Here is a 15712-nt window from a genome sequence, read left to right as displayed (position 1 = left end):
ATTCTTAAGCTTTGTACTCCTATGAGGTATTTTCCTTACATACAGTAACTTATCTTGTCCTTCACACAATCTCATAAGAGTTGTAAGTATTAATATCCCCATTTGTTTAGATGTAAATTCTAAATCTCAAGTCGTGAAGTGATTTGCTCAAGGTCATATGGCTTCTAAGTGGTACAGCTGGGACTTGATGTCAAGTTTCCAGTACAATTTCCACTTCACCATGATGCCTCTTCCACTCTTAGTTCTAAGTTTTTCATGAGCTTCCCCAAACTCCTAAACTCATTCTCCAAAGTGTTACAAAACCACTTTGTCAAGACCAAAGGAAGAAAAGAACAAAGAATCAAAAGTAGAATGAGGGGGAAAAAATTGGTACTGGTTTCATATTTGGTATGGTTTAGTCCTAGGACTTGGGTGTTACCCAACATCTCATTTAATCCCCTAAACAGGTCCAAGGGATGCATAGTGCTATCCTCAAATACAAATGAGGAAACAGATTCAGAGGGATGATCTACCTTGCTCCAGGCCATGAGAAAGACAGGTATGATTAAAATTCAGGTCTGCCCAACTGGTAAGCTAATGCCCCGGGGACAAGAGACTTGAGACAATCCAAGATGTAAGAGGCCTGAGAGATAAATATATCTAATAATCTGCTTGGAACATGAATCTCCCTCAAATGTGTCACTGTTTAAATATCTCCATGAAGAAGAAACTTTCTTTCCAAATACATATTTTATTTGGAATAACTTTGATTATAAAAAAGTTCTCCTGTACACCATATTGTTGGGAAAGGTATGCCCATCCAATCTCTGCTCACGAGGGGTGTCCTGCACTGATCAAAATTGTACATGTAGAATGGTCTTTTCTAAAGAGGAAGTCTGCAATGGAGTGAGAGAAATTACTCATTAGGACTTACATGATAAACAGGAAAAGCAAAGTCATTGAGAGGAAGATAATACATGTACTGTTTGCATATAAATGCCGAAGGCAGTTTGGAAAAGAAAAGGAAGGTGTAGTGAAAACCGGGAGGATTCCAGTTTCCTCTCAGCACTCATATAATTAGCTGGAGTGACCTTGGTCACTTCACTTTTGCAAATCTGAATTCCTCACTTCGGGAGTGACTCAGATAATTTTTACATATGTTCGACATATAAAATTCTATGATTATAGAATATCAATTATATTATTTGGAAACAACCCTTGAGTGCTTACAAACACACACACACACACACACACACACACACACACACACACACACACAATAGTAGATAAAATTCACCTCAGCAAACATGGCAGTGTGGTCTGAGGTGATGAAGATGAACTCTATTCCCGGCTCCTCAATCACTTTTCATGTGAATGGTACACGAACCCAAGTTTTCATTCAGTTTGGGAACCAAACCTTAATGGCAGACGTTAGCCTTTCTCTGCATATTGAAACTAAAAATCCTTGGGAGTGTTTTAATATTCTTTTTCTATAAGCTAAAACAATAAATGGAAAATATGACCAAAAAATAAAAAATAAAACAAAAACATTTATAGCTGTCAGCTTTCTAGAATCTGAAAATAATTTTACCATATTTACATGTTAGAATTAAGTATAGGGGCTCTCAGTCGGTTAAGTGTCCGACTTCGGCTCAGGTCATGATCTCGCAGTTCGTGGGTTCGAGCCCCGCGTTGGGCTCTGTGCTGACAGCTCAGAGCCTGAAGCCTTTTCGGATTCTGTGTCTCCCTCTCTCTCTGACCCTCCCCCATTCATGCTCTGTCTCTGTCTCAAAAATAAACATTAAAAAAATTTTTAAAAAAATGAAGGTGACAAGAAGAAATGCTGAATTCAGAGAGCATATGCCGTGTTAAGTAAAGAAATATCTCAGGTTGATTCAAATTGTCTAACTAGATTCTTAAAATTCATTAGAAGATAAGTTCTATGAGGACAAGAAATTTTACTGTTTTTCATTGCCATAATGCCAATCTAGAACAGTGCCTGGTGCACAGGAGGTGTTTAATATGTATTTGCTGAATTAAGAAAAAGAAATAACAGAAGAAAATCATTGGCATACAAAAATAATAAAAAGGGAAACATGACCAAAAAAGTAGACATGGTATGGTTTACGGCTTAAAAGAAAGCTCAAACAGATTCAGTCGAGAAGTTATATTCTAGTTCTCAGTTTTATTCTAGTGCTTCAGTGAAGCTTCTAGCTTAACTTTAGACAAGTCATAACTTTTTTATGCCTCAGTTTCTCAATCTATACAATCTCTCTCTCTTTACACTTTAAAAGGATCCTATGAGGTGACAGTAAAAGGAAAAGGGAAGAAGGAAGAACAAAGATACATGGTTTGGGACATAACGACTTTCTGGGAATGCAGAACTGCTGATTTGTACACACATGTAAAAGTCAGAGAGAAACCAGTATGAATCATACTAAGGAAAAGAAGAGGGGGCAATAAAGAAGAGGGACAAAATTTTGAATGAATTGTGCCAGTAAGAAACCAGGGTATTGTCCTAGAGACGTATTTTTGTATGTGTGTTTGTAATATGTGTAAGTACCACTCAGTTAAAATGCAATACAATTGTATGTGAAAGAAAAGATCAGTGAATGTTTAATATTTTAGAATGCAATGAAATGTTGATAAATAAAGCCAAAGTGGCATAATTAGAAAAATAAGGAAGATTCAAGAGATAATTGGGTAGGTGGGGAGGGAGAGGAAGGAAGAAAACCGATTTAGGTATAAAGGAACAAGGAGACACAGAATGGGCAGGGAAGAGGTGAGCCACAGGGCCATCTGCTATATGTCAGCAAAGAGCCCACCCTAGAAAACCCAAGCTGTTTTCGACAGCAAGCTGAACACTGTATGGATGAGCAAATAAACAGGAAAAAGACTACCACTACTGAGAATTTAATAAAAGCAAAACAAGAAGGTGGGAAGAAAACGGAATACTATGAACTATACATGCTTGACCAGTGGTCCCACTTGACATACGTCCCTGTTAATTGGGTGCCACTTAAACTATCAGAGTTGCTGTCCAGTTCACACTCTCTGGAACAGGGAAAAGCCGACAGGAGAAAAGAGCCATGTGTGGATTTAAATTCAGGGGGACAAGACATGTCTCTGCTTTCTCCTATTTAGGATTTCACTGAACCTTTCAGCATTTTGGGACTTTTAGTAAAAGAATGTCACTAAATCTTCAGAACCTGGGTTTCCCCCTCATCAGCAAGTTAGTAAAATTATTTGGTTTCAGTCGAGGATCTTTCCATTTCTCCCAGTTTTTAATGTCTTAGGCATTAAGCAAGTTTTGGTGAAAGTGGAGAAAAGTTCTTTGAAATCACCACTCTGAAATCACCGACAAGGAATTGTAGGTTGCAAGGAACTGGATGAATCTATTGGGCTTAAAATAAATGCCATTTTTAAATTGAAGGAAAGAAATCTTTTGGTATATTCAGTTAATCACGCTGAGCTTTTGCAAATGGTAGTGATCCCTATCCTCATTGTGGTAACAATGGTTTGCCATGCAACCCAACACAGAGAGATTTAAGACAAAGCAAAACAAATTTGGCCTGAGTTGAAAATACTAATACGTTCTTATACTACAGAGTCTGTTGTCAAGCAGGCTCTCCCATCCAGAAATACATTTGCTTCCAAGATGGCACTCTAGTTCCCCGGCTACAATTTAATTAATCACCTCTTTTTATAGTAGTCTGAGTTTGCAACCTCTCAGAGTCAGTTCTTTCCATATAAACAGAAGGTAAGAAAAATTTTAAAGCCCAGGCAAAGAAACAAAATTAATAGTTCAAGTAGGGGCCCCAGTGAGAAATAAAAACGTAACTATTATCATGGCAAATAAAGATTGTGGTAGTGGAAAACCACCAATCACACACAGAAAAACTTCAGGATTAAAAAAAACAATGCATATGTATTTTCCAATCCTGTATTAGGTTTCTTAAAGATCTACATGGATGCATGGATTAGTATTGTGAAAACATGAAATTATATTACCTTATGCAAGAAATACCCATTTGAGAAAACCTGATGCAGCTACTATTCCTCTGGACAATTAAGAATGCTCTGTATTGCCTTCTATTACAATAAAGAATGTTTTAATTTTAAAAAAAGTCCGTGGAAAGGGGAGTAATTCCCCTTTGTATAGAATAGCCCTAATACTAGAGGGTAGATTGGTTGGGGAATTACAGAGCAGACACAATTACTAGGATTGTCTCTCTTCCACTCTCTCAGGCTCCAGGATAAAGAAGAATCAATTAGCCCTCAACAGACTATGACCTTGAAGGCTACAGCTCTGTGCATAATATGCTGAATATGCTGAGGCAGATAGAACGGGGAGAGTTACGTCCTGAAACCACCAAAGAGCATGTTTCAGATACGATAACGTCATGTTAAGATTATACCATCACAGCTGAGTTCATGTCAAAAACATGCATGACAGAAGGATAGGTCTGGTTCTTCCTGTGACGAAGCAGTACTTTCTTAGTTGAAGAGAAAAAAGTGAATGAGGTCACAAATGACAGTCTAATTCCAAGCTCTTTTGTGTGGGTGTGGTTTTTTGGGTTTTTTTAGTCAATGGCCACAAGCTTTTTAAGACAACAAAAGCAACCACTTACGAGTGTCTGAAAACAAAGCTTCCTGGACCAACCCCCCCCCCCCCCCCCCGCCAGTCCCCCTGCGCAAAAACCAGACTCATAAATGTTTAGGATACTCATGCTTTTGCTGTTGTTTTCAGGCACTAGGCTAAAACATTAACACCGAGTTTCCCATACAGAAAGCCTTATAGGTGGCAAAGTGTTAAGCACCGTCTACCCCTAACTTTTCAGGAGAAAACTACTTCCCATAATGCTTTTCCAGGCTTATCTCCAATGCATTTCAGAGTGCTGCAGCTGTGTCTCTGGCCAGAACTGGCCACCGTGATGCTTTTAGGCAGCAGTAAATCTTTTCCACTCAATGCAAATGCCAGAAAATCAATGCCCTGGCTTGAAAACCGAGAGAAGAGAAGCTATATGGAATATGTACCCTCTTAAAACACTTAGTAGAAGAATTTACCTGACAACATAATTTCTCAAAAAGTCACTACATACTTTGTGACACGGTCCTAAACCAGAAAAAGGGACTACATGGTTCTCTGCTTCCTGCCCCCCGTCCCCCAAAAAGATGACAAAATTATGGAATTTACCAAAGGAGTTTTTTGTTTGTTTGTTTTTTCTTCATAGGGTCCTCTTTCTTTTTCTGGAAAACTAAACCTATCCGGGCACATTTTAATTAAAGCCAAGTTTCAAACGATAAAGACAAAGAAGTAACCTTGTCTTCATGGGGAATGTTGCTTCTCTTTGCAGGATCTGTACTTGCTTTTTATAGCCTGTCATTTCATCTGGGTATTATTTCCTGGTCACTTTGCCAGGTGGGAAGAGGCGGTGAATGCAGTGATGTCTGTCAGACCTTTAATGATGCTTCAGGGATTTGATAAAGATACAGAGCAGTGTCTGCAGAAAGGAGGTTCTTTACTAATTACACCTGAAAAACAAGCCTCTCTCTCTCTTCTTCTTCTTCTTCTTCTTTTTTTAAATCTTTGCCAGCAGTTTCTGCTGTGTGTGAAATGAAATGATCTTGAATCACAAGCAGATCAAGTTTTCTGTGTTTCTATACCACACGGCTCTACCCCACACAGAACATCATGTCTGGAAAAGACATTCTTTATTCTTCCTTACCACCCAGAGGGGAACCGAAGGGGTGAGGATTTCATCGCAGAACCCTCGCCCTCAACTCTTAAGAGATTTTACACACGTTATTAAGGACTGGATTCTCTTGTCTTTTACTTTATTCCACGAAGGACATATTCAGTCAGTGGTAAAAAGTGGCAGAAGGCAGAGAAACAAAAATAAATCAGAAACATTTATAAAAAGAAGCCAGAGGCCACTCCTCCCTTCTCTACTGACGTGGGGAGCAACCTGACTAGTCATGGTTTCTGCCTTGTCAACTTTCCATTATAAAGCATTGCAGTGACCCAGTACGAACAGCAGCACATTGTTCTGTATCGTTTTAAGAGCGTGGGCTCTCTTCACTCACAGGTTATTAAACTGCACTGCTCCGGTCTGACGGGCAAAAAAAGACACGTCTGAAAAAAAAAAAACGATGTACCTTACTAATGGATCTTGTACTTTTTAATGACTGCCAAGGAAGCTATTTAAACATTTGATTACAGAAGAAAAAACTAATTTGGGGAAATCCTTTCATGCGGCATCGTACTGCGCCCTGAATAAAATAAAGCTGTCCCTCGTAAGTGCTCGGTAGCCGAAACTACAATCTGGGCAGGACGGCAATCGCCTGCCACTGGTGAGGGGTGAGCACTGTAAATGCGCTATCAGCAAGAACCAATTAAGACAGAAACGTGGTGAGAGCAGAGAGCAGTTAAGGGAGCAGGAAGAAGGCATGGAGGCAGATAACAGGCAGTGTGGGACCACTGCGTGGCAGAGGGCACCCGAAAGGTGAGGAGAGGTGATGGAAATCCACACGGGAGAAAGACAGACACAGAACCACACTCGCTGCTCTATGGCAGTCACATTTATAGTTTTGTTTTGTTTTAAAAAGGATGCTCTGTCTGATGTGTTCATTTTTAAAAGTGTTAGAAATCAACTGAATTGCAATTAAATTCAAGCATGACTCCCAGATGCTGAAGTTTTGGGTCCCCCACCCCAGACCGAACAGTCTGGCTGGAGGGAACACTGTTTCATACCAGCAGTTTGCAAGATCGTTTTACTCATCTCTTCAACGCCACCCCAAGCGCTCCAGTCACATGATGTGCTTAAACAAAACCATGCAATTAAAATAGAAGAAGACAAGGAAACAGCTCCATGCTCAAGAGAACGCCTTTTAGCGCCTCAAGCCCACCCCTTTCCATGATTCATCATCATCTCTCTCTCTCTCTACTTACAAAGTTTAGGAGCAGTTTGGAGATTAGTTTCTGTTGTTTGTGGCTGAGTTGCTGACTTGGGTGTTCTCACCTCAGGGTTCCGAGTGGGGAAAGGGAAGGATGCTGCAGTGGACGGCAGGAAAGAAAAAGCAAAAATACGATTCTTCGGGGTCGGGACCGCTGAAGGTTCAGAGGACACAACGGCATTGTCAACTTGCACTGTAACTTGAACCTCAGTTTCAGATTGAGCCCTAGAGACAGGTGAAGTGTATGCCTCAGATGCTACCCACACAGCTGAGGCAGCGGTTGGATCCAGAGAAATAATAGGGTCCTGGCCTAACCCCCCAGGGTCAAGGTGAGTAGGAGAGTCATACTCAAATATCTTGTCCACAAATACCCACTTGAGGCCAGCAATGCAGAGGCAGAGGCTGACTAGGCAAGCCAGAATGGGGACAATGCAGATTTTCTCCGAGTTGAGGCAACCTCTCAGGCGCTCAGCTTCCAGGCAGACACAGCAGGGAGCTGCCAGGCCCATGAGTCCGGAGGTTCGCCCATCTTCAGTCTGGGTCTCTGGCATGTCTTCTGCTGCCGGAAGCCCGTCAAGAGATGGGTCTGCACTCAGCTGAGTGGAGGGGCTGGAGGACCTCTCGGCAGCTCCCTCGGACATGTCTGGGGAATAAATCTCCATCGGCTCACCTCCAGAAGGCCTGGCCTCTCTCACGGTCCATTACCATGCAGAGCTCCCCCCAACCAAATGAGACAGCATCTTACAGGGGGAAATCGATAAGTCTTCCAAGTCCAAGGCCATTATCAAAAGCAAGAGGAGTTCAGGAGGGAGGAAGGAAAAAAAAGCCTCTAGCAACTACCAAATGAAAGTATACTGTAATTCTTTACTGCTGTTTCCGGGTTACTTTTGCAGTTCTTTCAAATGCTTCTCCAAACCATCCCGGCTGGTCAAGAGGGTCGGGGGGGCCGAGGGGCGGGGGGAGGCAAAATAGAAACCGAGCTGATCGTTGGTCAGTTAAGTAAACCAGTAGCCCAAACTGAAAGGCATGTTTCTCACCTCGAGCATCTGAAGCTGGTGTCTGCTTAGATGGAGAAAACAACTGTCATGCAGGAGAAGTAAAAGCAAAAGCAGGACCAGAGGTGGCGGCGGAGGCGGCAGCAGCGGCGGCGGCAGGAGAGGCAGCAGTGAGAGTAGCAACAGCATCCTGTTGTGTTAACGCGAAGGCTGAAAGAGGCTGAATCATTACACAGCAAGCAGCAGGTGCCTGCCCCGGGAGCATCACTGCAAACAGTATCATCACACAGGGATCCGAAGGGAAGAGTGCGGCCCGGAGGGGCGGTGACTCCCCTCCCCGCCCTGCCTCCGCCCCCACCCCCCCAACCACTCCTCTTTGTCCTTCTTGAGCGCTCATTCACTTTCTTCCCCCGCAGCTCTGCCCGGCTTCATAGTCTCTTTCTCTTCCTTTCCCCTCCTCACCCAAAGACGTTCTCTCTCTCTGTCTCTCTCTTTTTCCTCCCTCCTCCCTCTGTCCGCACTCCAGAGCTGCTGGCTGGTCTGAGTAAAATCAGTATACCCAGCGACGCAGGACTGCCAGTGACTTCCTATTTTATCCAATTAGAAGGAATAAAGGCCATCAAATCAAAGAGAAGCAGGCAGGCACCAGTTAAGCTCAGTCCCCATGGCCCCCACCCCTTTTCTTCCCTTTCTCTTTTTCTCTCCACAAAAGCAGCCCCAGTTTTCCACCCCCACCTTGCTTGCTTCTGGTCTTGCCGGCTCTCTTTCCTTCACCCACTGTGGGGTCAGAAAAAGCCAGCGATCGATGCTAGCAATCTAACAAAGCTGGGATGGGGCGGGGGATGTAGGTGGGACCTTATGGGTTGGACCTGAGGCTTGGCAAAGTCTGATATCTGATTCCTCCCTAGAGAGGTAAGCTTTTCAACAGCAATTTCTTCTTGCCTGCCGCTGAGAGATAGCATTCCTTCCCCTGCCCTCTAATAAGTTTTGTTCACCAAGAGGACTGTTATTACCTGATTTTCAACCAACAGTCAGAACGTGTTTTTTTCGAACCTTGGACAGCTCTGCCTTCAGCCCTTTTGGCGATGATTGTGTAAGACTGCAATGCCCAGGGTGAAGTGCTGAGCCTATGCTGAAGGAGGGGTGGGAGGGAAGGGGAGAGGTGTTCATGGATCCCCACTCCGGTCCCATTTGAATTTCTATTTCCTCTTTCCACCCACAGCAGTCCTAGACTAATGTCAAGCTAATAAGAAACACTGGTAAATAGCGCTATGAAGGGAGCAAAAGGCTACCACTTTGTTTTGAAATTAGCCTTCACGGTGACTCCACACTGCAGAGGTCTGAATTCCCCAGGAGCCGTAATATATACCACATGTCCTCCGCTAGAACCACACTGCAAGTATTAAGAAGAGTTTCCCATAAGAGCATGCCTTTGGGTTAGGTCTCAGTAGCTTTACCTTACAGATAGTTTCAATGCTGCTTTTGCCCCCCTTTTAAAACAGCAGCCGTTAAAAGACTGGAAGAAATGCCGTCTTTAACAGACAGCACGGGATTCCCTGAACCTCCCTCCTGTTCTTGCACTATATGCATCTGAGCCCTTAGTCCATGCTTTACCATGACTGGACACCCAAATGGTTTCCAAGGAACCATTCTGCTCACCTATGTCAATGGGAGTCTTAAAAGCTCTCTCTAAATCTATACTCCATAGCCATCATATGAGTCCCAGCCTCAATAAATTTAGAGCTCAAGTCCTGAGAAATTCTGCTTTAAGCACATTACATTTTGTATAACACAATCTCCACCGCTTTGAAATAGTTTTAAGCTTTAAGTGGGCAAGCGAGAAGAATATTATCACATCAAAATAAAATCGGTCCATAATTATAAGTGATTTAAAGGATATTAACTCTCAAAACGTGTTTGCAGTACTATAACTAACAACAACTACAAAAGCCTGAACCAATTGGCCTAACTGCGATTATGACTGTGACAAGCTGATGGGCAAAATGACTTATCCTCCACATAACCTGCACTTATATACCAGTAACCAATATTTTAAAACAAGAATAGTTAAAATAAGATCCTGTGCCTAACTTTCTGGCTTTAGCCATTTGATTTTAAAGCAGTGAGAGTTTTCTGAAAGATTTTAGCAACGGACATGATATTTCATATCATGGAAAATCTATGGGGAAGCCTTTACAGTATTTATACTGAGAGGTATTCACATTTTGATTGTCAACATTCACGTGAATGTTCAGAACCGATATAAGCAAGTAAGTGTTTACACTAAATTAGGGTAATTTGTAATTACTTTAGAGATTACCCAGTTTAAATGCACGGTACCTAACTCCTCACTTTTGCCCCAAACCAATACCACACTCCAATATAATACACTGGCACTTCATTCACAATTATCATCTCAGTTTCAAAACTCAAAATGGGGTTTCAGCAGCCCAAGCCAGGCAGGTAAGAGAAGATGCCAAGAACGGTAACCCAGAGTGAAGAAAAGTGGTCCTCAGCTTACACCAATAACAACTACCCACTTCACCTTAATTACCGAGAACAAACATATTCCGCCAACAAAGAAATTACTGGGCGCTGCTCTAATTGTCATCTTAAAGACCCTTAGAAAGGAAAACAACGTATCACACAAAGGCTAGAATAAAACGGCAGAAACAAAATCCTGTGGGCTGCCACAGCTGCCTTTTCCCCGGGGCTATTCAAATCTGTGGGATGTGTACGTGTCCTCCCTGGAGACGTATTCCATGAGCCCTGTGGCACCTCGAAGCTAAGATGAGCTTGCAGAAAGCCAGCATCCTGTAGAGTTCTTTCCCACCAAATCAGAAGGTGAATGTAATTGAGGAAAGGGGGTTGAGGACATAAAGAAAAAAAAAAAAAGAGAGAGAGAGAGAGAGAATTCTTCATGAATTCTCCCCTTGAGAGTAGGAACCAAAAGTTGCCCTTATCCCTTAACCAAATCCCCTATGGAAATAAAGAAGTGAGAAAGGGTGCTGTGGATGGGTAAGGGATCGGAATTTCCTTTGAATGAAACATGCCTGTCTGTAGGAAGAATTGCAAGGATATGTCGCGTTAACCCTCTAGACTCCACCCCAATAAAGCCCAGGAACACCCACATCTCTGCGTTCCCTTAAAAAAATGAAAAAGAGCAGATTTTTGCTACCTTTCAAAAACCACATTACCACCTCCTTCATCACAATAACAGCTACATTTAAGGAGCTCTGCCTTTGTGCCAGGCACTGAGCTAGGTTCTTAACATATATTATTTCTTGTCTTCACCAATCCCGTACAGTATGTATCATCTTCGAAATAGAGAACTACTCAGGGAGCTTAGGTAACTTAGCCACGGACGTAAAGCTATTAAGTGATAGGGCCAAGATTTGAACAAAAGTCTGACTCATGCTGTTTCTGCTGAAAAATACCACTTTTCTTTTTAATCACAATAATGCATCTCAATATGTATTGCTTACCCATCACTTCAATGGGAGAATAAACGGACCAGAAAGTGTAATAATGAAAAAGGCTCAGTACCTTAATGTGGTTTGTAAACAAACTTACAGGTGCCTAGTTTCCAAAATAAGAGCTTTCCAAAATTTTGCCTAGTGATATCCAGAACTTGTAAGGATTAAGCATAGGCTATTTAGGGGTGCCTGGGTGGCTTACTCGGTGAAACATCCAACTCTCGGTTTCAGCTCAGGTCATGCATGATCTTGTGGTTTGTGAGTTTGAGCCCTGCATCAGGCTCTCTGCTGTCACTGCGAGCCTGCTTGGAATTCTCTCTCTCCTTCCCTCCTGCACTCTTTCAATTTCTGTCTCAAAATAAACAAACAAACAAACAAACAAAAAGCACAGGCTATTTAAATGCTACCTATCTATAATTTCAATTGAAGGAGATCTTCCACAGTCTCAGTTCCAGAATTTTCTCTGGAAAGCTTTTCAATTATATGCTTCTGTGAAACAAATTGCCCTGAAATAGCTTAAAGCAATCACTGCTGTATTCTGTCTCCCTAGTCTGCGGGTTGACTGGGTTCGGCTGAGTGGTTCTTCTGCTGCATTTGATGTCAGCCGGGGCTGCAATCAGCTAGGATACAACTGAGCTGAAACACTGAGGATGGCACTCACGTGACGGGGAGTCGATGCCAGGTGTCAGCTGGGAGCTCGGCGGGGACTGTGGAAGGGTGCACCAACATGTGGCCTCTCTGTGAACCTTGGGCTTCTCACAGCATGGCTGGGTTCTGAGCAGAAGCATCCCAAGAGGGAAGAAGCCCAAGCCGCCAGCCATCCTGAGCCTTGAATGTGGAGGCTGCATGGGTCATTTCCATTGCATCCTACTGGTTAAGCCGTCGCAGCACCAGCTGACATTCAAGAACTGGGGAAATAGGTCTTGACTGGGGACAGTGACAAAGAACTTGCAGCCATTATTAATCCACCGCAGAAGATAAGGAAGTAAATGTTAGTAAGTCGACCTGGGTCAGGAGGGGACAGTAATACAGAACGGGATTTGGCAGAACAATATCAAAATACACTTGTATTTCTGATCCATTTTCACACTATTCCAGCTTCTGTCTAAGCTTGCTTCAATGAAGAAAAAAAAAATCCTATTATATCATCAAATGTATTCAAATTCCTCTGCTACTTCAATTCAAGCTAGGTTATTGGGTGCAGCATTTATTTTAGTTATTTTATTATCAGAAGTATTTAGCTCAGCTCCAGCAGATGAAAGAGGATGGCAAATGCCAGTTCGCTTTTGACCATATAACCCAAACTTATTCTCTCTTTTACAGTTTTTTTCCCCTGTATTTTGACTCTATCACTGAAAAAGCTTATTCTTGCTCCTAAATTTTAGGGCTAAAAAAGTAGAGTTTACTTTGTGGTATCTCCAAATTACAGTCACCGGAGAGGACTACAGATAAAACATAATGATTTATGTATTTGCTAATGAATTATGAAATCACATTTAAAAAAATTTTTTTAAATGTTTATTTTTGAGAGAGAGAGAGAGAGAGAGAGTGCAGGCACATGAGTGGAGGAGGGGCAGAGAGAGAGGGAGACACACAGAAATCTGAAGCAGGCTCCAGGCTCCCAGCTGTCAGCACAGAGCCTGACACAGGGCTCAAACTCAGGAACCGCAAGATCGTGACCTGAGCTGAAGTTGGATACCTAACTGACTGAGCTATTCAGGTACCCCTGAAATCACAGTTTTCATAAGAAAGCTTCATGTTCCAAAGGTGACCTTTAAAACTCACTTCTTTCCATGAGAGGACAAAGCACTCAAATGCATCTGTCAGCCTCTTCCCACTCATTTCAAAGTCACTCGCCAAGTGGCCGCAGCTACTCCACGGAGCCTTCCATGCTTCCACGTCATGGACCCAGCACTTCCTTATCTGCACCACCTACTGGGGCACATCTTCACAGTCTGTTCTATTATTTACCTATGTCATGTATATAGGACTAAAGAATTCAACTTCTTTGAAGACCAGGTCTCTCACTATCTGGCTTCCATTCAGTACATAATTTTGTTTGGTTTTATTTTTAATTGAAATCGAATTATACAGATAATGGCACCTCTAATAAACTAGCAAGCTTTTTCATTCTACCCTCTAAACTCTTGTACATTTTTTCAGATCTTTGAGTGTCCAGTACAGGCACATCCTTATCAAATTTTTCTGATTGTTCCTAAAAATGCCTCTTATGAATTTATCTTATTCTAGGGAAACTCCATTACCACAACTATACTTAACTCTTCACCACCACGGATCCTTTCAGTGGATGGAAAGCTGGGAATAAACTAAATTTTAACTGTTTTTCCTGTAATTCTTTTCCCTTCAACTCAACAGAAACGTTCTCTGAGGGCAAACCAAATCCATGTACTATCTGATGTTCTTTTACATTATTATATTATATATACATATGTATATATATACACATACACAAACATATATAATGTAGATGTTCTTCTACCTTATTCATAAATGCTAAATATGAAACTCATTCTACCTTACTGGGCAGGTATTATCTCCCCACCTTGTAGGTGAGTGAAGACTCATTATACTTTACTCTCACCCAGTGAAAATTTTCTCAGAGAAGACAACTTAACTTTAAGAATTATCTTGTGAGATGCTGTATCAAACATTTGATATGGACTGTGGGTCTGTGTTTTCATTTTTTTAAATGTTTATTTATTTTGAGAGAGAGACAGAGAGCTTGAGTGGAAGAGGGACAGAGAGAGACACACACAGAATTCGAAGCAGGCTGTAGACTTTGAGTTGTCAGCACAGAGCCCGACGCAGGGCTCAAACCCATGAATTGAGAGGTCATGACCTGAGCTGAAGTCAGATGCTTAATCAACTGAGCCACACAGGCACCCCTCTGCGTTCTCATTTTGTAATGAGATGATCATATCATTCTGGCACATTTTGTTCTTTATGAGTTTAGATCCTCCCTAGCTCAAGATATAGTACGTGGCCTCAAAGATGAGGATGTGAAAATTTTATATAGAAAGGTTATCTTTATTAAATATGATACTTATAATAAGTTTTCTTTACTTTGAGAGGGACTATGAATTTCTCACTCCCTGTAAGTAAAATCATTAGTCATATACAAACACAGTTTATTTTATTTTTAGTTTTACAAGTCACTGTTCTTGTAAAATTACACTGGACATGTTCTGGAAGTAGAGGAGATGGTTGCACAACGTTGAGATAAATACTAATGAATTGCTCACATTAAAATAGTCAGTTTTATGTTATGTGAATTCCAACTCAGTAAAAAAGATAAAAATAAAAAGACTCTGGACACTCATCATGGTTTCAACTTTTCCAACATTTAATTTTAAAAGGAAATGATGTTCTATCTGACCAGTGTTACTAGCGGACTACACTAAAATAATGAGACTTTGGTACGTTTAGGTTGCCCTTTCTTCTACAAAATCTCAGTAGATCACATGGCATTAAATCTTTGACAGTTATTAATTAACTATGAACTCTGAATTTATGTCAATGATGCAATCCCAAGGAACTCAGAAGCATGAAGAAAGCTATAATAAATTGATGTGTCATTGAGCTTTACAATTCAAAAGACGTTTTAGGAGAAAATGAGCAAGGGCTTCTAACTCTATCTCATTTTATATACCTAAAATATTATTTCTCATTGTTCAACTCCATCCCATCCCACTTTTTAGAATATACTAGAAATATGAGCAAAGGTTGGGGTGGGGAAAGTGGCAGTTATTCTGAATCATCTGTATTTTCTATGCAGTGTGCTTTGTTAGGAAACGTGTGATGAACTCACCACTTGAATGTAAATTCCACAAGGGCAAGTATTTGTGTCTGTTTTTATCACTATATTCTTACTTCCTAGAGCATGCCTGGCACACAGAAGGCATTAAGTGTTGTTGAATAAACGCAGCAATATGGAAACTCTACTAAAGAGAGATGAACAAAGTGTGGGAAAACATCTTAGAGGCATGGGTACTCCAGATAAGAGTTGTACTTGTGTGAATAAATGCAAATAATGTTAAAGTACTCGTGTGTGTGTGTGTGTGTGTGTGTGTGTATAATAAAAAGAAGGAAAATTATAGTGACTACTCTGATATTATGTGGACGGTCATTCATAATATTTACTAAAGCTATATATGTTGGATTAGTTACCTTGAACAAATATCTTTGTTTCATTAATATTCACTACCTATAAGTTAAGATCACATCACAGAGCACCACAGCTAAGAGATAATTTTTGTTTGTTGTATCCACAAGTCTTATGACAAA

The 15712-nt window shown here is 41.3% G+C and overlaps 1 protein-coding gene across 7 annotated transcripts in view; it reads right to left on the bottom strand.

Annotated features, from left to right (window-relative positions):
- The window catches only part of NRG1 (neuregulin 1), a 1114285-nt gene that overhangs the window by 117330 nt on the left and 981243 nt on the right, over positions 1–15712 (bottom strand). For 2 of the 7 annotated variants that reach the window (XM_047857142.1, XM_047857143.1), the window contains exon 1: positions 6932–7598. The exons of 4 other annotated variants lie outside the window; for them this stretch is intronic. In XM_047857142.1, coding sequence (XP_047713098.1) covers positions 6932–7598 — 667 coding nt within the window. Of the gene's footprint in view, positions 1–6066; positions 6088–6931; positions 7599–15712 lie in introns of those variants that run through there. One more of the 7 variants, XM_047857146.1, reaches the window with a different exon arrangement.

This window comes from Prionailurus viverrinus, chromosome B1, assembly GCF_022837055.1.
Source record: "Prionailurus viverrinus isolate Anna chromosome B1, UM_Priviv_1.0, whole genome shotgun sequence".
Lineage (NCBI taxonomy): Eukaryota > Metazoa > Chordata > Mammalia > Carnivora > Felidae > Prionailurus > Prionailurus viverrinus.
The sequence above is the reverse complement of the archived record's forward strand: the minus strand, read 5'-3'. Positions and strand labels throughout refer to the sequence as shown.